General features: G+C 39.0%; 1 protein-coding gene across 1 annotated transcript in view; it reads left to right on the forward strand.

Moving 5' to 3' along the window:
* LOC149245375 (ribonuclease J-like) overlaps positions 1 to 26,790 on the forward strand; it is a 140,980-nt gene that overhangs the window by 40,498 nt on the left and 73,692 nt on the right. The window contains exons 3-5 of the mRNA XM_089438048.1: positions 17,330 to 17,443; positions 17,686 to 17,781; positions 17,903 to 18,000. Of these exons, the coding sequence (XP_089294174.1) occupies positions 17,330 to 17,443; positions 17,686 to 17,781; positions 17,903 to 18,000 (308 nt within the window). The remainder of the gene's footprint in view (positions 1 to 17,329; positions 17,444 to 17,685; positions 17,782 to 17,902; positions 18,001 to 26,790) is intronic.

The raw sequence follows: 26,790 nt of genomic DNA on the forward strand, positions 1-26,790 counted from the left end.
TCCAAGGAAACAAAAGCCCATCAAATAGATATCCATTCAACATCAAAATCATCATGCATATATAGAAAATACCACTGGAATAGAAAATCCACTCTAAGAAACTGACATATAAAAGACATCATATAAATGCGTGAAATAAACTTTTAACAACATGAACTAAAAAGGGAATAGGGTTAGATATACTATACAAAACGATGCCCATGGCATCAGATGTCATCAACATGGTGCATACTGAGCATTTGTCGACTCTCCGACAAGTTTGTGGGCTGCTTCTTGGATGTGCCATGCTGAATTCTAAAAATGCTAGGATTGTGACTCATCCGAATATCGAGCTACTCTCTGTTGAAATTTCTAAGTTTGACACGTCATAAATTTCTACTACATTATCTGGTTTATTTCACCTACTTATTTATTCCTTAACAAGTTATTTATTCATATAAATACTGAAAATAAACACAAATGTAGCCTCAACTCATATACAAATCATCAACTGAAATAATAGAAAACACACAAGGGACACTGTTATTTTTGGATAATCGTCTATGGGAAAAACCCAATGCGGGAAAGCCGGTGCAGCAGTTCTAAGGGTTTTATTATTATGCAAATTTCTTGAGTACAACTTGTTGAAGTTTCTAAGTCTACCAGTTAGAAACCCTCCATGCACTTTACTGATTTATTCCTACCTACTTGTTCCATTACTTAACAAGTTATTTACAATGTAAATACTAAAAATAAACACTAGTGCATGCTCAACATATTACAGATCATTAACTGAAGGAAACAGAAACAAGCATACAAAATGACACCGTTATTTTTGGACCAATGTCTCCGAAAAACCCAATGCGGGAAAACCGGTGCAACTATTTGAGGGTTTTCTTATTAAGCAATTTCAGAGTACAATCTGGGTGTCAAATCCGACTTACCCAACAGAAAATGCACTTGGCAGTAGTACCTCTCAATCTGAGACAAATGTCCCAGCTGAAACCCCGGTTAAACCCTCCGAAAGTTGCTCAGCTCCAATTTGTCCCAGAAACCCCAACTTCTGCCTTTCTGGACTGTGTCAGCCTCTCTTTGCCCAGCGCTAGCCCTGCATCACCTTGAATGGGCCTGTGTCAGGAGCCAGGAGGCCCTACGTCAGCCTTCCGGCCCTTTGCATCAGCAACACTGCCCTCTCTAAAGCACTGCACAGCTCCTGGCTGCCTCTGTGTGGCTGTGCGCGAGCCCTGGCTGCTACTGCGTCACTCTCTTTGGCTCCTGCGCTGATCTCCCAGCACTATCTCTGCCTTTTTGTCTCTCTATACTCATTGCCCCTCAGCTACAACTGTGATCACTAATTCTATCTCTCTTAGCAAACCCCGCTCTAAAGAATAGAATGACTGATCATCTGGTGTACTCTCCAAGTGACCTTCAAGCCTCCTCTTATACTTTTCTCGTTGACATATCAACGACCGAGATTAAGTCCCTAATCAACGGCTAAGATTAGATCTGGCTTGATCCATGTCTTTTGGACCATTCTAACACAGTTTTATATTAATCCACATTAATATTTTAATTTCCCTAAGTTTTAGGCTTAGGGACTCCATTAAAAATATTAATTAGTTTAATATCTCCTAAACTGTTTAGAATCTTCCCAACCCCTTTTTGGGTATTGGAGATCTCATGTGCCCCAAGCTCTCAACCAAATTTCATGGCTACAACACATCCGATGCTACCCCAAATCAATACTCCCTCTTAGCAAGGACTGTGCTCTAGCAATACTCCTCACTGAGTATCACCCTGATCATCCGGCATCGGTCTTTATGCTGATGCTAGGCTTGCTGCCCAACATCCTCTACACTGCTGCATCTTGCACTACTACCCATGGCCCTGCCACTGCCACTGTTGCATTTGTACTGCAACTCTTTCTGCATCCGTGCTGCTGCTCGTCCTTTCTCCCAACACTCCATCTGCACTGCAACTCCTCTCATCATGCTGCCCACTGCTGCACTGCAAACTCAGTTACTGAGAAGTAAGTAACTGATCTCCCAACTCTAACCTCTCTGTTGGGCTAGAGACACCTGTTGATGCTGAAGCTCCCTTTGCTGCTGACAAGTGCTCCCTCTATAACCTCTGTTCGATTGCAACAACTCCCTGCATCTCGCACCATTGCACACCTCTCTGTGCCATCCTGCACTAGTGCAACCCTCTCGTGCTTCTCGCACTGCTGCAACTTGCTAGCTTCGCGCTGTCCTGGGAATCCTGCACTGTAGCTCTCTTTGCCGCTTCATCCGCATCTGTCTCTACCCACATCTACCAGTCTTGCTACTCCCCTTCGGGGTTCCCGTAACATGGTCTAATCCAAGAGGCTAGGTACCTTGAGGATCCTACCCCTCATCGCCTATAGTCTGTCTGACTACAACTCGATGTCTCCCCACTTTCGCTCAAGTGGTGCGTGTGCACTCATGGCACAATCATTATTTGTCTCCACTTCTTTCTCTACCCTTGCTAGCACTGCCTTAGTCTCGGAAGACTCTCCATTACTCTTCTTCCTTGGACACTGGGTCGCATAATGACCCAGCTCCTCACAGTGGAAGCACTTGATCTTGGAGAGATCATTCTTCTTCCGTTTTTCTTGCTTTCCCTCAGATGCTAGGGCAACATCTTCCTCCTCCTTTTTGACTCTGATCCCCTTACTGCTGCTTCCTGCCTTTGTCTGTCGTCTGATCTCTTCTTGGCGAAGAGCCACCCACATCTCCTCCCAAGATAGAAGGGTCCCTCTGCCTAGTATACTCTGGACAAATACCTCCCAGTCTTCTGAGACTGCATTCAGGGTTGTCCTCACCATTAATTCCTGATCCGACGTGGCCCCTATGGAAGTCAACTGATCTCAGATCTCATTCAGTCCACCGAGGAAGGTGTCGATCAGTTCTCCCTTCTTCATCTGGTATGACCTCATCTGATTTTCTAGTAACATTCTTCTCTGCACAGAAGTATGTTGGTACAATTTCTTTAGGGCCTCCCACATCTCATTTGTCGTTTCCTTCTCGGCAATGTGTGGTACTACATGGTCCTTAACCCCATCAAGGATGATGCTCTTGGCCCTTGCCATTGCCTCCTCATACTTGTCGTTATCAGTTGGGTCAACTAGGATCGCTATCGTCCTCAAGGCAAAGTGCTTGACACGATTTCTGTCAAGTACGGATAAGATTCCGCCCTTCCAGATTGCGAAGTTTGAGGCTCCATCCAGTCTGTCCTGGTCTCTTACTTTGTATAGTGCCAGGTTGCTCTTCTACTTCCCTCCTGGAAGTTTTCGATGTGACTCCCTCTGAGTCTCAATTTCCCTCCTGGAAATCTTTCTGCCGATGTCGAGATGTCCCCTACTCTGATCGTTTGTGTAACTGCACCACTAATCCAGATTTCTTGGCTAGAAACCCTCAGTAGCAACTCCTTCCTCCTTGGCCTTGCCCTGTCAGGTACTGTTCTGACTACAGTACCCCACCAACTCCACTCTGCAACTTTCCCACATCCTCTTAAACCCTAGTAACTTGAAGGTGAGAGCTCCTAGGTTCTGAGCAATCGCAACACCAGCAACTCGACCTCCTCAGCCAACTGCGTCACAACCAGTGTTGCGGGGGAGCGCCCCCCCCCCCCCCCTCGAACCCGCTCCCGAAGCGCGCTCCGGGCCGGAGCGGCTCGGGAGCGCGCTCCCAAAATCGCTCCCGGACGGGAGCGATTTTCGAGAGCGCGCTCCCTTAAAAAAATTTACGCTCCCTGCTCTGATAGGGAGCGTTTCAGGGAGCGATCGCTCCCGAGCTCCCGGAGCGCTTTTTAATGCCCGGGAGCGATCGGGGAGCGATCGCTCCCTGATCGCTCCCGGGCATTAAAAAACGCTCCGGGAGCGATTTTTAACCGGCCGGGAGCGGTTCGGCGGAAAAAAATTCCGCCGGACCCGAAAAATAAAAAAAAATTAACTAATTTTTTTTTGTTTATAAGCCCAATGGGCCAAAAAAAACTCATTTCAACTTCATTGAGCTTGAGATTGAGAGCTGAGCAAGAGCAAAGGAGCAAGGAGCAAGAGCTGAGGAGCAAGGAGCCAGAGCTGAGGAGCGAGGAGCAAGTGCCAAGGAGCGAGGAGGAAGCTTGCAGAGGTAAGTAACTTAATCATTTAGTTAGTTTAGCTGGTTAGGTAGTTAATTTGGTTAGTTTCATTTACCTGTTTGAGTTTAAAGATCATTAATTTAAATTAAATTAATAAATTAAATGAATTAATCCCAATAAACTAAATTAATTTGCAGATTCAAGACTCAAACCCTACAAACATCAAACACGATGGACCTGAGGATTTTTATTGGCATTTTCCTCTTCCTGGTCCCCTTTCTGGTTATTATGGTGGTGGAGAGTAGGAAACGGAGGGGGCCTGAAACTGAAGAGGTGGATGAAGAAGCCGGAGGAAGTCAAATGGGTGAAAACCCCAGTGAGGAGGATGTGGAGGAGGGTGAACATGAGGGTCAAAAAACTAAACAAGACCAAACTCCATTGTGGAAATATGTTCACAGGGCTGAAACAGGGAGAGGGGGTGGAACCACTAAATTTCATTGCCCCCATTGCAACACTGACTACACAGGCTCATACACCCGTGCTAGAAGACACCTCTGCGGGAAAAGGCCATGGGATGAAGAGAAACAAATAGGAATCAAAACTTGTGACAAGGTGTCAACAGCAGATAGAGCCAAATACATAAAGGAAGAGGAGGACGCCCAATACAGAGCAAAAAGATCAAGGGGTTTCTTTGAACCAAGCTCACAAAGAACTCCTTCAGCATCCTCCCAAGGCAGTGGATATGGACATGGAGGCACAGGGTCATCATCTTTACGCCGTAGAACCATATCAGATTTCCTTGATGAGGGGTGTAGGAATGATGTGGATTCAAAAGTTTACAGGTTCCTCTATGCATGTGGGATACCATTCAATGTTCTACGCTCACCTTATTGGCACGAAATGGTTTCTGCCATAAATGATGCCCCTAAAGGATACAAGAGCCCTGGGTATGACAAGGCAAGAACTGTTGGCCTTGATCATGAAAAAGCAAAAATATCACATTCTTTGAATAAAATGACAAGTTCTTGGACTGACAATGGGGTGTCCATTGTATCTGATGGATGGACAAATGTAAAAGGCAAGCCATTGATAAGTGTTCTTGCCGTGTCTGTTAGTGGTCCCATCTTTCTAGCTGCACATGATTACTCAGACAAGTTCAAGACCGCTATCAACATTGCAGAAGCATTGCTTGAAACAATTGAGCGTATTGGCCCATACAATGTCATCCAAGTCATCACTGATAATGCTCCTAATTGTAAGGCAGCGGGAGCAATTATTGAGGATAAATACCCGAACATATTTTGGTCTGGATGTTTGGTTCACACATTGAACCTTCTGTTGCATGATATTGTCAAAAACAAAAATGAACAATACCAATGGATTGGTGATTTGTACAAGAAAGGAAAAAAAATGATAAAATTTATTACAAATCATAGCAATACCCATGGCCTTTTCCGCAGTCACTCGAGATTGGAGTTGCTGAAGATTGCGAGGACTAGATTTGGTAGCTATTACCTCACCTTCAGGCGCCTTTTGAAGGTAAGAGAGGCATTAGCTAGCATGGTATCAAGTCCACATTGGCAGGTGTTAAAGGAAAGGGCTACAAATGTAGCTGACATTGCAGGTTTTGAAACGGTGGAGGAGGTCGCTCTTGATGGGCAGTTTTGGACAACTGTGAGACAGGTATTGGATTTCACCAAGCCAATTTATAACATGATTCGGTTTGCAGATACAGACAAACCAGTGATTGGCGAGGTGTATGAGCAAATGGATACCATGTTGGGGGAAATAAAAGACATTGTTCATAACAAAGATCCCGACCTGTACAAACTGATTCACGATTGTGTGTGTGAACGGTGGAATAGGCTTAACCTTCCACTACATTGCTTGGCGTATATCCTTACGCCAAAATACTACTCAGATTCTTGGTTGGGCAAACCTGCAGCAGGGGGTGGTGTTAGGACCAAACCCCATTTAGATCGAGAGGTAACTAGAGGATATCTGGAAGCATTAGAAAAGTTGGTGCCTGACAGGGAAGAATGTGCAGCTGTGCGCCTTGAAATAGGCAGATACTTCACTGGCAGTGGTTTGTATGGTAACTTCCATGCAATGGATGACAAAGATAAATTTGATTCTCTCACATGGTGGGAAACATATGGCGGCCACGGACTTTTGCGAAAATTGGCAATAAAAGTTCTTTCACAGGTTGTAAATTCTTCTTCTGCAGAGAGGTGTTGGAGCACCTACAGTTATATACATAATGTGAAAAGAAACAGGCTCAACGAAAACCGAGCAGAAAGCTTGGTTTATGTGCACTACAACTTGAGGTTGTTGAGCCATTACTGTGATCGGGCTAATGAAGATCCCACATATAAAATTTGGGACAATCACCCTAAGGACGACAATTTGGAGGATGGCATTGTACATATGGAAGAACTAGAAGAGGAGCTTGTACGGGATGAAGCTGAAGCAGCTGCAGCAGCCATGGCACCTCCACCTCCACCATCCAGTAGCAGTTCTCGGGGCCCGTGTCTTGTTCCATTGCTGTCGCCACCAACATCGGCACCCTCGCGTGGAGGCTCTAGTTCTGGTCGTCGGTCTGGGCGGGAGACTCCTAGAAGACCACCACGACCTACTTATACTCCTGGAGACTCTCGTGGCAAAGGCCACTTGTAGATTTACAGTTTACTTGTCTTTTTTAGTTTCTATTAGACTTGTCACTTTAGTTTTCATAACTGTTCAGTGTTGAGTTTTGAGTCCTTGACTCTTGACTCTTGACTCTTTCATATCATTATGACATTATGATATTTTTTGTAAACATTATATCACTGTGACAATGAAAATTTGAAGTTTGAAGTTGGGCCTTGGCAATTATAACTCATTGGTAATGATTGTGAATTATGAATATGATGCTTTGTGAAAGACTAGTCACTAAAGTTGTTTCATTTCATCTCATTATTCATGTTTCATTTTATAAATTTTTAACATTTCATATCATGTTAACAGTTAGAAGTTAGGAGTCAGGACTTAGAAATATCTTCGATATTACTTCTTGTAATGGTTAAACTTGGCTTACAAGTACAACTTGTTACTTTGGTGATCAATGATGATAAATGTTATTGAATTTTCAATTCTGAAAGCTTGAAGTTGAAACTTTAATATTGAATTTGATGAATCATGATTTATAAGACTCAATATGTTGCAGTTGTAATATGTATTTTAATTTTACTAAGGTTGATGACGATTATAATTTCTAGATGATTGATGTGATATGGTTCAATGATCAATTTATGTTTTTTTATGTTTTTTATGTCTATTTCATCATTCTACATGTTTTTGTTGACATATATGTATCAAAAATTAAAAAATATAAAAATATATATATATTTTTAAAAAATCACTCCGGGATTCGCTCCCAAACCGGGAGCTTCTGAAAATGGTCGCTCCCGCTCCCGCTTCCGCTCCCGCTCCCGCTCCCAAGTAACATTGGTCACAACCCTTTGGCCCTTTGCGTGGCTCTGTGTGGGCCTCCCTTTGCCTCTCTTTGCCTCCCCTGGCCTCTGCGTTGCCTCTTCCTGGCTCACCCTTGATGACGCAAGCACTGCGTCACCCTTCCCTTGTTGTTGCTATGCTAGGAACAACTTTTGTCACTCGAGACAGTTGTTTTCTACTGCTATTGCTCCACTTGGCTGATGTCCTCAGTTCTCCTTTGATCTGCAACCACGCTCTGATACCATGTTGAAGTTTCTAAGTCTACCAGTTAGAAACCCTCCAACACTTTACTAATTTATTCCTACCGACTTGTTCTGTTACTTAACAAGTTATTTACAATGTAAATACTGAAAATAAACACTAGTGCATGCTCAACATATTACAGATCATCAACTGAAGGAAACGAAAACAAGCATACAAAATGACACCATTATTTTTGGACCAATGTCCCTGGAAAAACCCAATGCGGGAAAACCGGTGTAGCTATCTGAGGGTTTTCTTATTAAGCAATTTCAGAGTACAATTTGGGTGCCAAATCCAGCTTACCCAACAGAGAATGCCCTTGGCAGTAGTACCTCTCAGTCTGAGACAAATGTCTCGATTGAAACCCCGGTTAAACCCTCCGACAGTTCCTCAGCACCAATCTGCCCTAGAAACCCCAACGTCTGCCTTTCTAGACTGTGTCAACCTCTTTCTGCCCAGTGTTGGCCCTGCGTCACCCTAAATGGGCCTGTGTCAGCCTCAGGAGGCCTTGTGTCAGCTTTCTGGCCCTCTGCGTCAGCAACGCTAGCCTCTCTGAAGCACTGCGCAGCTCCTCGCTGCCTCTGCATGGCTCTACGTGAGCCCTGGCTACTAATGCGTCACTCTCTCTGGCTCCTGCGTTGATCTCCCGACACTATCTCTCCCTCTCTATCTCTCTGTACTCACTGCCCCTCAGTTGCAACTCCGATCACTGATTCTATCTCTGTTAGCAAACCCCGCTCTAGAGAATAGAATGACTGATCATCTGGTGTACTCTCCAAGTGACCCTCAAGCGTCCTCTTATACTTTTGTCGTTGACATATCAACGGCCGAGATTTAGTCTCTAATCAACGGCTAAGATTAGATCTGGCTTTATCCATGTCCTTTGGACCATTCTTACACAGTTTTATATTAATCCACATTAATATTTTAATTTCTCTAAGTTTAGACTTAGGGACTCCATTAAAAATATTAATTATTTTAATATCTCCTAAATTGTTTAGAATATGCCCGAATCCTTTCTAGGTATTGGAAATCTCATGTGCCCCAACCTCTCCATCAAATTTCATGGCTAGAGCACATACGATGCTACCCCAAATCAACACAACTAGGGTGCCAAACTGGCTCACCCAACAGAGAGTTTTACACGACAGTAATACATCTTCTCGGAAGCAGATATTCAGCTTCTCAACACGAATCTGCCCCACGAAAATCCTTCCTGCGCTTCTCCAAGGCTCTGCATAGCTCTGGAACTGCCTGCGTCAACCCTCTGCCTCTCTGCGTCAGTTCTCTGGCCTTCCACGTCATCCATGCAGGCCCCTTAGCCTCTGTGCAGTCTCTAGCTGCCTCTGTGTGGTTCCTGCTACCTCTGCGTAGCCTCCTTAGTCACTGCGCTGGCCCTCTGACACTATCTTTGCCTCTCTGCTGTGTACTCACTGCCCCTCACTGTAACTTAGATCACTTGTTTGAATTTCTCAACAAACCCCGCTCCAGAAAATCGAATTCACTGATCAATCTTGGTGTTTCTCCAACTGACCCTCAAGCCTCTTCTTATACTTTTCCTGTTGAGTCTTCAACGACAGAGATTAACTCCCTAATCAACGACTAAGATTAGATTTGGCTTGATCCATGTCATTTAGAACATTCTCACCCAATTTTATATTAATACCCAATAATATTTTAATTTTCCTAAGTTTAGATTTAGGAACCCCATTAAAAATATTAATTATTTTAATATCTCTCTAACCGGGTGGAATTCCCCCAAACCATTTCTGGGTCTTGAAGATGTCATGTGCTTTAGCCTCTCTACCAATTTTCATGGCTAGAGCACATCCAATGCTACCACAAATCAACACTCTCGGCCATCAGATGCATCAAACTTCTTCCTTTTTTCTTTTCTTCTGCCTTATACTTTTCTTCCCGTTGGGCTGTGATGTCAATAATGAGAGCACTGTAGATTTCTTGACTTGATTTTGAGAATGCTTGGATGAAGGATCTCAAGAATCTGAAGTATGCCCAACCTTATTCTGTATGTACTCAGTCAAAGGTGACACATAAGCCTGACCATTCTTAGCTTCTTTTTCAATTTTGGTACTTCCAGTTGACCTGTATTGAGTGGGGCAAGTAACCTCTTGGCAATGAGATGAGAACTGCTCTGGTGGACTGGGAGACCTATGAGTCGTGAAAAACCCTTTGTGCTTCCCCTCTGAATCCTTCGGCTTGAGCTGAAGTCCCAGAATCTGTATCTTTTCCATCATTTGCAGCTTATTTTGAAGAGTGGTCTTTTCAATTCTGATGACATCCATCTGGTTAGAGTGTTCAACCTTTAGAGCATTGATTTCTTTGGCATGGCTTTCCTCCATGATCAACAACTTATTTTGAAGGCATATATGTCTGGCCTCCATATCCTTAATTACTTTGTCATTATCTGCTTTTATGGTAATCAAATGATCTTGCATATTGGACATCATAACTTCCATCTCTTGAGCACACTTTTCTTCTATAGCTGACAACCTGCGCTAAAAACTGATTTCCATGTCATTTATCACTTTATCATGATTTACTTGAATAGAATCAATTTCTTCCTAATGATTTATTTCCATGGTTACTAGGCAACTTTGCATGGTGGCCATCTGATTAGAATGAGTAATTTCCATGGTTTTCAGATCTTCAACATGCTGCTCTTCTAAGATTAATAATTTGTTGTGAAGACTGACCTCCCTGTCATGAATAGAGCTGATTGTTTTCTTATGACTTTCTTTTATGGAGCTTAGTTCTTCAACATGCCTTTTCTCAATAGCCATCCACCTAATTGGTAAGGATTTCATTTCCTTGGAGTGATCAACCACTAATTTGTCTTGATTAAGTTCCATAGTTTTCATCAATTGAGCTTGACTGAATTGCATGTCTCTAAGCCTTTGAGTTAATTCCCTGATAAAATCCCCTTGATCCCTTGTTATGCCTTTCCACTATCTCAGGTTTTGATCGCAAAGGCACATGTGGATTCATCATGAAAGTGGTCATAAGGTCTACAATAAGAGACTTCTTGATCATTATTATGATGCAACTCATTCTCTTGATACCTTTCTATGATATTTGGATCCTACACATGACCACTTTCATTTTTTTGCTCAGCACTAGAGGCATAAGGTGAGCCCCTTTGACTTTCATATTTATCTTTAAAAGCATCGATGATGTCTTGTAAAGAACCAAAGGAGTCATCAGGAAACTTGCAAAACCAATCTCTAGCATCATCTTCCAAAGATAGGACAAAAAGTCTCATCTTGATGTCTTCATGATCATAGCATGAAGATCTACAACACATGATCATACAAAGAGTAAACCTTAAGATATGTTTTGCAGTAGTGATTTCATCATTACTCGTGAGCAAAGGCAATTTATTAATGGCATTTTCTGGAATATCATGAAGAATGTTAGTAAAATGACACAGGGTAAACAAGTCATCCATGATGATCTGCTTTGGGGGAAAGGTGGCTAATGGATGTCAGAGAGATCCTTGTTCAAGAAAAACAAGAGATCTACAGGAAGCGAACTTCTAGCAAAAATTCTTGTAAGAAATAAAAGAAATGGAGTCGCCACTTGAACATGAATCTAGCTCCAAAATCCAAAAGGCATAAAACCGAAAAATTAATCAATGATCAAGCAGATGGATATCAAGGGGAGCTTCCTGCTTGAGAAAAATAGATAAATAAGTGGAGTTGCCACCCAAACAGGAAACCAATTGAAACGTCCAGGTGCTAAAAGTGTGAATGAACATGATGAAAATATTAGTGAAAGAAAAAATTTTAAAGTGATGAGAAGATGAAAAATGATGAGAGATAGGTGCCAAAAATGTGGTGTTGGTGGGATAAATGAAAAGATGGAATATAATTTCGAAGAATATGAGAAATTGTCGTAAAGCCAAGGTCTAATAAATTGATCACTGGCAACGGTGCCAAAAAGTGTTGTGCCGCTTGACGAGTTAATGAAATGATAGAGAAATGAAGGATTGTAGGATAGGAAGATTGTCATAAACTTCGACAATGAGCGAACTCGTTTCCCGGCAACGACGCCAAAAAATGTTGTTGCCCGGATTGTACAGGCATCGCGACAATGCTCAAGATGGGGGTTGTCACTCTGATCCCTGCCCACTTCGTTCTAGCTGTCTCCCAACAACAGGCTATGGGGGGTAGTCCCTATGGAATGAGGTGAAGGAAAGTAAGTTGAGAAATCAACTTACCTGGGAGACACAGATGAGTGGCCTAGCCACTTGGTTGGAATTAAGCAAGATTATGATTAAATTTGATTTTCTATTATGAGACCAGTGCCTTAATAGAGTCACAAATTCTTGCTTCTTATGAATTGAAACCAAATGACCGGATGGACACCCATTGCTTGAATGATTAACTAACCTATATGATGTGCAAATTTCAACAATATACCAAGATACCAAGATACTCAAGATGTCAAATGCCAACAGTAGTCAATCAAGATGTTGATCACAAATTTATGACAGTGTATCTCAGCAATAAATATTCAGAAAATTCAGACTTGATCAATGTTATAACAACAGTAAGAAAATGCTAAACCAACAATGCTTATGCTTGCCCAAGATCACAAAAATATGCCAACTTAGAAAATATGTATGTTAGCTTTCTCAAAATATATCTTTCAGTAAAATTTCAGATCTGAAGTATAATTTGCAGCAGTAAGTTAATCCACAGATCAACAAATAGTGATGTCAGCACCAATGCCCAAAAATGCCTAAAAATAATAAAAATTGCCAAACTTGAGAAAAATCAAATTTTAAATTTTTTTTTAGGACTTGTCTAAGAAAATTTCAGATCTGATATACTTATTTCAGTAGTGAGACAATGATAGATCAACAATATAAAATTGCCAAAAATAGATAACCAATATTTCCAAAAATGACAAAATACACTAAAACTTGAAAATTTCCAATTTGAGGGCTTTAACAGAGTTTGATTAAGCAATTTTCAGAACTGATGAGTTTATGACAACAGTGTATTAATAATAGATCAACAAACTGAAAATACTATAGATAATCCCCACAATGTCTAAAAATAGTAAGTTTGCCGAAAAAAATGAAAATTCAGATCTTTTAGACTTTAATTAGGATGTGATTTAGAAATGTTTAAATCTGATTTCTTTTACAGTTATGCAGAAATTTCCAGCAAGCTAAAATGTCAGATCTAGGTCAAGCCCAAGTGGCAAAAAAATGTGAAAATGAAGATTTTGCAATTCTAAACAATTTTGACCATATATAATTTGATTTTAAGGCCTAATTATTTGTGATTTAACTGTTGTAATGAAATTGAAGGAAAATGAAGTTTGGAGGTCAAACCCTAGGCCCAAGGCCTTGAAGATCTCACCGACGAAAACCGTTGAAATTTTGGGATTACCTCACCACTTGCGAAATATTAATTTTCAGACCTTAATCCTGCAAAACCGCCAAGTATTTATCCTTAAAACTTTAGCTGAGGGTTTCGGGTCAATTTTGGGGCAAAAGAGGCCAAGAATTGGAGAACAAGGCTAAAGAAAGCCAATTTGTGGGGATAAAAGCGCTGAAATGATAGATCAGAGGCTGAAATGGCAAGAGGAGGCCAAAAATTGAAAACCCGTGTCTCGAAAATTTCCAGATCTGAATTTTGCCGTCAAATCTTCAGTAAATGGCCCTGCAAAATTGTCTAGAGACTAGATCTTACCCTCAAGGGCCTAGATCTAGCTCTTCTCTCACTTGATCCCTTGATCCAACCTGCAAAAAATGAAAATAAAAACACCCAAACCCCAAATATATACAAAATAGATCTAAAACTCAAACCAAGTTAGAAAAAATAAATTACAATTTAATTTATAAAATATACATGGGTTTTTAAATGGATTTTAAGAAAATAATATTTTCAATATTTTTTACTTGAAAGAATGACTAAAATGCTTCAGAAAAATTAATGATTCACTATAGCCCAAGCGACGATTAAATCCACCATATAAAAAACTAGAGATTCAAGCAACATTGATTCTTGCCCAAGTTTGTGAGCTTGGAGGCCAATGACTGAAGTACCTGCTAACACTATGTATTTATCTCAAAAAATAATCTGTTAGATCACATGGGGAATCAAACCACCTAAGATTAGCCCAAAAATATCAATAGTATGATTTTATCCCCATCTAATGAAAAAACAGATCTTACCAATATTCAACACAACATAGAGATGTCCGTAGTCAGCACATACCACAAATCAATAAGCAATAACACCTTGAATTGCACCCTAGAGTCTTCTATTATGATAGAAAAAATAGTTCCGAGCGGGACAATAGTTTACACAATGCTTCAGCAGCGATTCTGGCTAGAGATCAAGATGACTAAATACCCAAATGACTCTAATTTATAGATAAATCCTCTAAATGTAAAAATAACGGCTAGTTCTTTTTATCTTTGTCAAAATAATCTTGGCCGTTGATAAATACTTCAAGATCTTTTAATCTTGGCCCTTGATTTCTTATTTTGGAGGAATTTTCGAATCTATTATTTAATTCCCCTTTAATTAGTTCAAAATTAATTATTTAGAGTTAATTTCCTAAAAAAATTGACTTTGACTTAACCACCAAGGTCCAAGGGTCCAAATTTTCTTGAAAAAGACAATATTCCCTTGGTGGAGGACCTTTAAAAATTGATTCTTTCAAGACCCACGAATTTTTCCATTTGGAGAATTTATTTTCCTAGACAATTTAATTTTGACTCTAATTAATTAATTTTTTGGCTTACGATTTTAATTTTATTTTTCTAGAAAATTTTAATTAATTTACACATAAGGGGATTAATTATTTTTTCCAATCCTCTAATACATATGATTTTTCATTTACAAGACTCAAAGAGGGAATACACATTCGTCTTAGACCCTAAAGACACATAACCCATCTGCGACTCAATATGATATAGTAAACCAAGTGATTTGTAATAAAATAATTTAACCAATTAGCTTAAATGATTCCCAAACCACTTTTATATTAGACTCGACTAAAACACTAGGACTCACCTAATAATTTGACAATAAATTTCACCTTAGATTTGGGGGTTTTAAGTTGGAGGGGAAAAGCTCTTCTGATTAGCCGTGTCGAAAAACAGAGTTAATCAGTGAGGTTAAAAAACCTCCTAGGATGGAATTCGTCATCAAATTATAAGCTTGCCTAGGTTGTTACACAGGCCCATGGTTTTACTAAGATCATTTACAATATGTAACTTGCAGAATGGAGTGACTATGAAAAACGCACTGCCAATATGTGATTCGATCCTTGTTGAAAAAATGGTACTTCTGCTTCCTTGGAACTTTGACAATTTGAGTGCAACATCTCCAAGCCCATCTCAATATCTATAACTGCTCCCTCCAACACTAAAGCCTATCCTGCTTCCTGATCCGAAACCTGTGTTGAGAACTTGTCACATCTAGCTATGCTCTGAGGATCCTGCTCTTGAGCATCTAACAATGGCATATCATACCAACTGAGGCTCCTGACAATACTTGAAGAATCGCTCTTCCTCACCACCTACTCCCTCTCAGCAACTGACATTGATCTTGTATCCAAGATCCCCTCGGATATACCCATAGGTTGTCCTAGCAACTTATATGACTGCCCTTGTTTGATACCAAGCACTATAGTTGCATCCAAGGTCACTCCCTTTGAAGATAGAAGCACCTGTCCATATTGGAACAAAACTCTATATCTAGCATCCTACAAGGCTGATATTGAGAGTACTTGTACCATCAATCCGAAAACAAATAACATCCCTGTCATCTCTAGAAATCCTCCTAACTCTAGTTGGGTTCTGACACATCCAACCCCCTTCACTACATGCATGGTACTAGTCCCAGTAAACTCACTACAATTTGAGCCTATCTTTGAAACACTACAGAACACTAACCTCATTCCCATCATATGACCAGATGCTCTACTATCCACAAGCCTTGATCCTATGCTAAGTCCTTCTAGCATGGTTGTGGTTTTGTCTTGGTCTTTTGACACACCCACGAATTCTACCGCCAATCCCCTGACTGGTAGGGTCTCCCTCTCTCCCTTTAAGGCTTGACCTCTGCTAATCGTGCAAACCTGAAGGAAGGATATGAAGTTAGGGGAATAGTGTAAAAGTGGTAAGTATGGAGTGGTTATGGACATGCTACTTCAATCCAAGTTTTCCAAGTAGTGCCCCTTCTATAGCCCTAAGGCCTTAGAGGAGGTCCCACTAGACTAGGGTTAAAAATTAACTCCCTTGGTAAGGTGAGAGAACAAGTTTATAGTCAAGATTAGTCAATCATCCTTTAATCCATGTAAGGATGCCTTATATATTAAGGAAAAACACATGATTGCAAAATGGTTATAGTACTTGTAGAGTGGTGACTCACCTTTGTTAAGGAGGAATGTTGGATGGTGAGTGGTGTTTGACCGGTGCAAATGGTGGATGAATGTAGCATAGCATCATATACTGAGCAAATGTAGGGCTGCTGGCTGTCCAAAGTAGTAGAAAAATTCTTGCGGGGTTACACACTTTTGGTGGGTAACAATTCCATTACCTAGGAGGTCAATACCTTGATCAACATGGTGATTAACTTACTAGGTGTAGACAATGGACTAGTTGGTTGCTCAATCAAGGGAGGTACCTAACTAGGAGTGTTAGGCAATTGGATGAGGGCACTTAGCCCTTGTAGCTTCGGTCTATGTGTTATATATCTTGGATGTTGGACAATTCACTTGAGGATGCCTAGGTTGAGGAGCATACTTCATGGAAATTGGTGGACTCGGATTCGTATGTTGAGGAAGCGCATTGGATTTTAGAGACTAGATTGGCACACATTAGTGTAGAATTGGGCACATGGAGGACACGTGGCATACAGTTAGAGGAGGAGCACTTGAATGAGGACACTTGGATAGTTGATCATTGTAGAAGAGGGAGTGTTGGACTAACAACTTGTTAGAGCGTGGACCAGCTTGGAGGGTGTTTCACTTTTGGAGGTGGATAAACCATAGGTTGACACATGTACGTCCTTGTATTGTGTAATACTCAATGTGGAGTTTCCTTCTTGGTTACTAGTTTCTCCGGAAAAACCAATTTCTAGAAGTCGGTATTTTCTAATTGTAGTGAATTTTGTAGTAAATATTTACCTTTGCATAGCTAACAAGAGAAAACTATATAGTGATGGATCACATAGATAATCAAAGGAACTTTGTCACAAAATTTCATGCCCCAAAATCAAGAATCAGAGAGAAAATGGCAATTTTTAAAATTAATTAATTTAGAGTCTTTCATGGCATGACAATGAACTGTTGGCATACTGATATGGCAAGGTCCCAAACACATGAAATGTATGCCTATCTTCTTAGAAATTTGATGGACTTGGTAGCTTTGGTTTTTATTTATCCTTTATGCCTTGGGAGTTTAAGTTAATTACTTTGCTATTGTTCAATTCAGCTAAGATTTTGAAGTTATTCCTGTTTGTCTCTCTAGGAGGAAGTCCTCAGGTTGGTAAACCCTCAACATTTTTTGCCTGTTCATGGAGAATTTGCTTTTCTGAAAGAGCACGAGCTACTTGCAAAATCTACTGGTATACGACATACTACTGTAAGTTTATTTTCAAATTCACTATACTTTACATATTTCTTGTAATATTAAAAGTACTATGGCCAGGAATACAAAGTTCAAAATGTATTCTAAATATGGTAGCTTGCTGTAGAGGATTTGTATTTAACATTCTAGTCTTTCCTAACCCTCTTCTCACCTTTTATAATGCAAGTGTAAATTCTCTGCCTCGTGCTCTGCAGAATATTTTATAATTTATTAAGATATTATCTAAATTTTGTTAGGTAATAAAAAATGGAGAGATGCTTGGTGTTTCTCCTCTTAGAAACCGAAGAGTCCTTTCCAATGGTTTTTCTCCTCTCGGCAAGGAGAATTTGCAGGTTAGTTCCTTTATAAATAGTTTCCTCATTTTTAAGACGTTTTCAAAGGTCTCTTTTCTTTTTCTTTTAACAGTTTGAATTGCAGAAACATGGATCTGACGTTTCGTTTTATAAACCATAGTTGATGTACAGTGATGGAGATAAAGCATTTGGAAATGCAGAAGAGCTTTGCGTTGATGAGCGAATGAGGATAGCCTTAGATGGAATTGTTATTGCCAGGTAAGGACTAAATTTAAAAGGTTATTCCTATGATGCCATAAGTATTTGAAGATGCAGAATGGCGGAGTTGACCTTCTCCGTTGCAAATTTTCTTTAGTTCTAATACCTTATATGATAATCAAAATTCCCATGCTAAGGTATGAATTTTTTGGGAGATTCTTCTAGCAACACCTAATTGAATGTAACTTACATGCTGAACTGGCTTTCAGTCCCATTGGCTATTATTTTTATCATTTGATGAAATTACGACAATTTCATTTCATTTCTTATCTTGAGCTAAGTGGCTTGAGGCAGCACTGCCAAACTTCTCACTAATGGTATTATTAAACAAAAATGTGGCGGTATTCCATGACAGCTTATTTTCTGTTTTCAATAGAAACATAATGCAAGGTCTGATGTTTGTATTGCTTTCCTTTGTGCATATTCAAATTCAAGCATTTTTTTGGTAAACAAAAATTCTTCTGTAACATACAGGCCAAATCCAGCTGTTGCATTCATTATGCTATACTGTGACATCTAGTTCTAACTCTTGGTAGGGTAAGAAACTCTGCCAACATACATAGAAAATTAACTGTCTCCTTGCCAAATTTCTGTCGAAACCTGTAACTAGGGCACAGCAAATAATTCAGATCTTAGTTTTCTCCTTGCCAAATTTCTGTGGACATCTGTAACTAGGTCGCAGAAAATAATTTTGATCAAACATGCAATCTCTAAAAAGAATACTATAAGGTTTATAAATAATGATTTTTTGCACCCAACAACCAAGGTCGGAGCAAACATAACCGCTAATACACAGGTTGTTCATGTTAGAATTTTGGTTGGGTAGCTCGGAAGATATTTCTGAGAGGGAAAACCCAACAAAAAGTAGTTTGTTGGGAAATTTACCCAAATTTGGGGTTTTGGACTTGTTACCCATTGAAAGTGGGTGACCCCGTAGGAGAATGTTTCTCCTAGATATCTCTTCAGCCAGCAACCAACAGCCACCGATGTAGACGATATATTGTGCCATTTGATCTCCGCTCCTTGCATCAGTCATATGTCCCCTCGCCCCTTTGTCAAGAGCATATGTTGGTAGGAAAGCCAACCCTAAAGGTATGTTTTCCATTGTGCAATCAGGTGGTTATGCTTGTTTTTCTTGGGCCACCAAGTTTCCAGGACGGGGAAGCGTGGGAGCGGGGATACGCACAAGGGGAACATATGCAAGCAACCCACAAATTTAGGGAAATTTCGGGGAAACGGGGGGACGTCAATGTCAAAAATTATAAATTATTAAAAATTTAATATTAAAAAAAAATCCCAACAATATGTCAATAACTAAAGAGTAAATCTTAATAATTATAAAATGTATATCTAAAGACTGAATATGATCATTTTCGTATTAGACTATTATTGTTTATGAATTATCATTTAACATTTCTGCAATGTAAATCTAAAAGTAAATTACTAAATTGAATCCATCATTTGATATTATGCAATGTTCCATCTAAATTCCTCTTTTGGCATGATGCAAGGTACATATAAATTAAATTCATCTTTAGACGATTGAAATTATGCAATGCACATCAAAAACGATGAAAAGTAAATTCATCATATGACAATGACAATGACATTATGTTGAAGTCTAAAATAGCCATAGAATACTAAACTAAAAGTAAACATTGAAAGTAGTGAAATACAAAATAACAATTACAAAATGGCAATCTAAAGGCTAATAGTGATTAAATCATTGTGTTGACTACTACGTGTCAACGACCCGCAGCAGTACACCCCATTTTTTCGCAAAAGGGATAACGCCTGATCGATGTGTTCATGTTGTACAGCTATCATCATCAGTCTGATCATCATGTTATAATGTAAACCCATTTTGCATGTATATGATGTAAATAATCTCAGCAGAATCGTGTCATGTATGTAATTGCCTAGGTAAAATTACTTTTCTGGTGACGACTTACATCCTAGGAGGTTTTTTGTTTCATCGATTCATTCTCGGATGGTCGACAGATTTTTCTTTCAGTTTCACCCCAAAGCCGAAATCTATCTTGTTACTGGGATCTTAGGCGAGTCTTAGTGTTATAGATCGAGTCTATGTAAAAGTGATTTGGGAATAATCCTAACTATTTGGTTAGGTTATTTTATTACAAATTGCTTGGTCTGCTGGATTATATTTGTGTCGCAGAAATGGGTAGTCTGTGAGAGTCTATTTCAGATGGGTTTTCCTCCTTATGATGTAAAGTGTCTTGAGGGTTCGAAAAATAATTTATCCCCTCATAGGTTAATCAATTAAATTTTCTGGCAAAAAATTAATTAAAATCCTATGCCAGAAATTTAATTAATCTTAGGTCCTAGATAAATTTAAATTCTCCAAAGGAAAAATTCGTCGGTCTTTAAAATTCAAAATTTAAAAGGTCCCAAGACTAAGGTAAATTAATTATTTTGCTAAATTTTAAGCCTTTGGTCCCCGGGGGTTAAGTCAAAGTCAAATTTTTGAGGAAATTAACTCAAATTTTTTATTTTTGAGTTAATTAAAATGTTTTTAACTGAAAAATTCGAATTTCCTCAAGAATTTAATATTTTGACGGATGAGATTAAAAGAAATTTTAATTTTCATCAATGGTCGAGATTGTTTTGACGAGGATCACTCAAACTAGTTGTTGGAGTATTTATCTTTAAATAGGAGGTCATTTGTCAGTTGATTCATCTAATCTTTGAGTTGTGTGCTAAGCGAAAAGCTCTCGTGTAATTTCGTTTTGAATAGTAAAGGAAGACTTTGGGGTTAATCTTTGTCGGTGTTACTTTTCATGGAAACGCTGTAGATGTGTCGTTTTTCATGCATAATTTTTTTTTTTAGCCATTGATCATAGCTTTTGAAGAGTGATTTGAGTACAGATATCTTGCTCAGTCACTGGGGTTTAAATGATAATTTAAGTTATGAATATAATAGCAAGTATCTCTATTTATCTGAATTTTATTATTGTTTTCTCAATCTATTTTGATGGTTGAATTGAATTTTGCAGGAAAATCTTGATTTTTTAGATCCTCGGGCGTTAGCGGAAGTTTTCAGTTGGATTAGCCAACTTCTGATTCGTATTTTCTGAAGAGCCCAGCTTGATTTGATCACGGGCTTATCATAAGATTTTTTATTGGTGATACATGAAGGGTTTTGAGTTAAGCACTTCCTTTAAAATTTAAAAATTTAATTTATGTGCGAAGTTGACGAATCTGGCTGTTCAGAGCCTTAGATTATCAAATCTGGGAGCGGAGTTGGACTCACACTCCTCAGATCTGTCATTCCTGTGCATAGATCTGTAAAGTTTTTTTTGGGTTTTCTGACTTGGGTTTCTGGGGTTTTATTTATTTTTTCTATATCTGGGTTCTGGGTGTTTTTGTTTTCAGGTACAGGTTGCAAATCTGAAGGTGAAGTTTAATTTGAAGCTAAATCTAGGCCTTGGAGGGTAAGATCTGGCCTCAAAACTAGGTTTTGCAGGGTCGTTATTTTTGAAGGCCAAGGGTTTTAAATTTTTTTAAATCTGGAGACGATTTTTCAGGGGTTTCAATTAATAAATCTGAAGCAGAACATGTCAACTTAATCATAAATTTTTGGGTTTTATTGGGCCATGATTTTCTATTTTGTTCGCTGCTCTTTCCTAAATCTACGACCCTCATTGCTTTTTGCTGTCTCGATTCTACCTCATGCTTCCTCTTCAAAATCGTAACCCTCTCCTTAACCCTCACAGCCTCCCATCCACGTCCATTCCATTGCCCTGCATCACCTACAACAGATCTGCAACCCTCCATACCCCGCGACCCTCCTTATCTCTTACATCCCACCATATTTCATTCCCTCTCTCAGGTAGTCGCTCCTCCTTCCACGCATTTTGCAGCTCTCCTTATTTCTCCCTCTCGCTGCAGCCATACTCCCTCCTGCGTCAGACAATTCCATCACTTCTTCTTCTCCAACCACATCCATTTGCTCTTCTATCTATCCTTGCTTCCTGCCCTCCGCGTGTCGAAGCTCTTCTCTTCTTTCCGCCGTCGAACCCTGTTGGACCTGCAAACACTTCGATTTCATTTGTGTTTTCTTTTTTAGTTTTGTGTATTCGTAGGGTTAAGGTATTTTCGATTTCATTTTTATTAACTTTAGTTCATTAAAATTTAAAAAAAAACATTCGATTTGGTTTTTTATTTTTTTTAATATTCTAATTTGATTTCATTTTGCCTTTTTTTATTTTTATTTTTTTAAATTTTGATTCAAAAAAATCATAAAAATAAAAAATTCTAAAACTAAAAAGGGCTTTATTTCAATTTTTTTTTTATTTTATGTGACTTTGAGACATCCTAAAAAAAATTTAAATCAAAAGTAATTCTTCGCATTAAATGATTTTAAATTTTTTATGTGGCCTCTGGCCCATTAAAAACTTATTAAATCCTTTTGATTTTATTTTGGTCACATTAAAAAGTCTTAATTGATCATTTACCACATTAAGTCTTGCTTCATAAAAGTTAGCATGTCGAAAAATTCTCCTAATGACTAATTAAATTGTCAATTTATAGTTCCTTCTTGGTGTTCTTTTTGTGTTAAAGGTAAAATCCTAAAGAAAACTTTTGTGGTATAAAGCATTTTAACTAATTCATAGTCAAACATACTTAAATTTTTTGTATCTAAAGATTGACTACAGGAAAGTGGTAAATTATCCTATATTTGAGTCACTAAGCATAAATCATTTTAATTCTAGGATTGGAATTGATTAGCATTTAAATTTCACGGTGTTTTAAAGTATTTGGGTCTCTTGAAATTTAATTGCTAGAATATCTTGCATCTATTGAAATTGATCGTCATTGCTTGAATTATTTGATGTGTGTTACATGTTAAATATTTTGCAAATATTTTCAAGTAATTGTTGAAGTGTTTTGTCGTGGAATTGTAATAGATTGCATATTTTCGTTTTCTAAGTCGAGTACTTTTGAGCATCTGTTGACATTGATATTAAATCGCAAAGAAGTTTTTGTTCTCTTTGAACTATAATTGTATCAGAAAGATTTGAAATAAGCTTGTGGTTTAACACTAATATCTTCAGGAGTTTACTTTTAAGTCTTCATCCAGTAAAGTGAACATTTCATTGTGGTAATTGAGGGCTTTTGCAACACAAGTGTTTATAATCTTAGAGTCTAACTTCATATCATCATCTGGTGCATTTGCATATATGTTAGCTTTACTTCCAAGCATAAGCTTGGTCGATAGGGAGATAGGTATCCATCCATCTTTGCTTCAGAAGCCTACTTTTAATAGTATAGGGTTTACCCCCTTTAGCTTGCAGTAGGGAGACAACTTAAACGGAGAGATTGGGGATTAGGGTGACAGCCCCCGATCTGAGCCGTTGTTGCCTAAAAATTCTATGAAACAACACAGTGAATTTGAGTGCCATTGTTTAACATTGGTGATTGAACAATAGCATGAAATTTAAAAAATTAAAAATAAAAATACTAACACAAAAATTGTAATTCGAACGACAGTATACCATAGAATTTTTCTTTTTTTAAATACAAACACAAAAACTAGTTAAAAAATACTAACACAAAAATTGACTCCAAATTGTGATTGCTAAGTGGCTCCAAAAGTTTGGACAGTAGTTTGGGACGACAACTCCAAGTGATAAATCGCACTCCAAGTGATAAATCGAACTTGGGACGATAGCATGGGATGGCAACTCAAATGATAAATCACACTTGGGACGAAAGCTAGGGAACACAGCTCCAAATGTCTCAAGCCTCAATCGATGGTAAACCTGAATCACATGCTTAGCAAATTGCAGATGGAACTGAGTAGCGACAGAAGGAAAAGCTCTAGAAGCTAGGTAAAATCTCAGGCAACAATGTAAAACTAAAATGATAAATCGTAAGGTTAACTTTAAGTTTTAATTTATGGTTTATTTTTAAAATGTTCATTTTTTGTTTTAAAAAAATATATATTTTAATTTGTAATTTATTTTTTAAGTGTTATTAGCAAAAAAATTTGGAGGGGCGCTTTGGTGTCCCCCCTGCGTACCCCCCAAAAGAGAGATGTGTTTTGTCACCTGAAAAACGTCCCCCCTGAAGTTTCTCTGAGTTTCCCCAAAAAAGGGGACATGGGGAAATGTTTCCCCATCCCAGGAGCGTGGGGAAGCGAGGAAGTGCGTCCTCCACCGTGGGGGACACGTCCCCATGGAACATTGCATCTTGGTTATGAATTATTGGGTGACTTGGAAGAAGGAATGGTTTTGACCATGGTTTTGTTCCCTCACCTTAAATGGGGGGGAGAGTGAATTAATCCTCAATTTTAGTCCCATGAAATCTCCCCTATTAGCCTATGGCTTCAAGAAGGGCACTTCTTGGAAGACCTTGATTTTGGTAGCGCGGTCTCATTTTCCCATTCCACATTTTTCACTCCACTCCACACATTGCAAGCCTTATTTCATCATCTTCCTTATCTGGGTCCACAAGGCACTGGCACATCCCATCCCCTGGTCCATATATCTAGGTCGGGCTTGGAAACGTTGCTCTAGATGTTGATGCAACTAAAAGAGATTTAAAAGAGACAAAAGGAAACAGAATATCATAAAATGCAAAAGATGGCCGAAAAAAATATAGCATGTGGGCAAAAGCCAAACATGAGCTCTAACTCTTATCATGGCTATCATTCTGGTTCCCAGTGCCCCCATATCATTAAGGAACCCATGCATGTCCCAACCCCTGGTGAGTGATGAACTGCCCACCTTAAGGGGGTAATAACTGCTATATATCATGTACAACATTCTCTAATTTCTTAGAGCCCTGAGCAGTAACACAAAGGAAAAATAAAGAAAAGGAAAAAGGCAAATAAAGAAGGTGGAAAAACAAAGGTTGGGATAATTCATTGTATACACGATTTCTCCCTCCTACATCTATACACCCAATATCTGGACATCCCTCCTCATTTGCCACCCTTGAACCCATGACATTTGACCTTGAGACCCCCATGTCCCCTTCCATTTATCATCTTCACATGACACCTATCAATTGAAGGATTTAGCAGGGACTTGTCTTTACCCTTAGGGTCTGGGAACACCTAATAGGGTTGTTAAATAACCATTCCTACCTAGGGAGGTAGCACTACTTCAAGATCCAAGCCCCAAATTTGGAATGGAAACCCCATATGAAGTCTCAATTTGCCCTTGATTAACAAGTTTGGTTCACTTATATGCACTAAGGAATTATTGTACATGATGGTGAGGATGCAGTACTGGACGTTATATGTAATTGGTAGGTGGTTTCATCATGGGCTAGGCAACTTAATTGGGGCCCAAGCATACCAGAGGATCATATTGACATCCTTGGGTGAAGCGTTGAGAGCCATGGGACTCCCATCATGTGCAAAGCATCATTTCATGCCATGGGCACCTTCAACACCCTCAAGAGTCTATTCATTGCCCCACATTATTCACAAGATGATGCACTTGGACTAGTGTGCCCCAGTTGGCTTAACATTCAACACATGGTGTGGCAGTTGATTCAATGCCCACAGGAGGTTTTTCTCACCTCTTGATACATGGGAGGGCAAGCACCATCTTCAGAACCCTGAGTATTGGAGCATTACAAGCTATTCTATCATCATGAGGCCCATGAGACTAGTTTTTGTGCCCCAAACACAAAATTGGGGCCACATGATGACTTGCATGGAGACTTAGGGGTTGTTGCACACTTTTTGTCAAAGTTCCATGGACGTAGATGTGCCAATTTTTTTCTAAGGATCAGATCATCGTCCATCAGTTTATTGAGTCATTATAAACCCATTCTGCAAATTTGCTATGTAAATGATTCTAGTAAGACCGTGTATGTATGTAACAACCTAGGTAAGCCTCTTATTTTGGCGAAAATTTCATACTAGAAGGTTTTTCGTCTCATTGACTCATTTGTGTTTATAAACATGGATGGTCGACAAAGTTTTTCCCTCCAACCTCACCCCAAAACTAGGGTGGAATTCGTCGTCAAAGTCTTAGGTGAACCCTAGTGTTTTAGTCGAGTCTTATGTAAAAATGATTTGGGAATAATTTAAGATAATTGGCTAAATTATTTTATTACAAATCAGTGGGTTTACTAGATCATATTGTATTGCAGAATTGGGTATATATTTTGAAGGCCTATACCGAACGAGTGTTCCCCCTTTGAGGGTTGAATTGTAAAAATTTTATGTAAAAGATATTTTAGTGCATGGTTCCTAATACTTAGACACCATGGCTAAAATACTAAAGGGTGGAAAAATTATTAATCCCATTAAGTGTCGATTAATTAAATTTTCTGGCAAAAATAAATAAAAATTTTAAGCCATAAATTTAATTAATTTGAGTCAAAATTAAATGTCTAGAGAAATTAAATTCTTGTTAAATTGGCAACTAGGGCCAAACTCCATGTGGATCGGCTTATTTATGTCAGCTGATATTTTTATTGGATCCCTCTCATTGAGAGGTGTAGGATTGATCCAAAGATCATCCAATTCCGATAAGTATTTATGGAGATATGAATTTATTTTGTTTATGCAATTATTATCAAGCCGACCAGCTCTTATGTAGGCTCTAGAAGCCCAAACGTCATGTCTATTCAAACTATACGTTTTTGGTATAAATAGATGAGGATTTGATGTCATTTGAGAACACAATTCTTGAGTGATCTCCTCCTCTCCACGTTTTGGATTTTTGGAGGAGTTAGACACCAAGAGTAATACACTGGCCTTACAAATGATGATCTAAATTACAAGAGCATTGGTCATGAAGAATTCTA

The sequence above is a fragment of the Pinus tabuliformis genome, chromosome 7, assembly GCF_031772625.1.
Source record: "Pinus tabuliformis cultivar Carrire ecotype Pingquan chromosome 7, CPIR1, whole genome shotgun sequence".
Classification (NCBI taxonomy): domain Eukaryota; kingdom Viridiplantae; phylum Streptophyta; class Pinopsida; order Pinales; family Pinaceae; genus Pinus; species Pinus tabuliformis.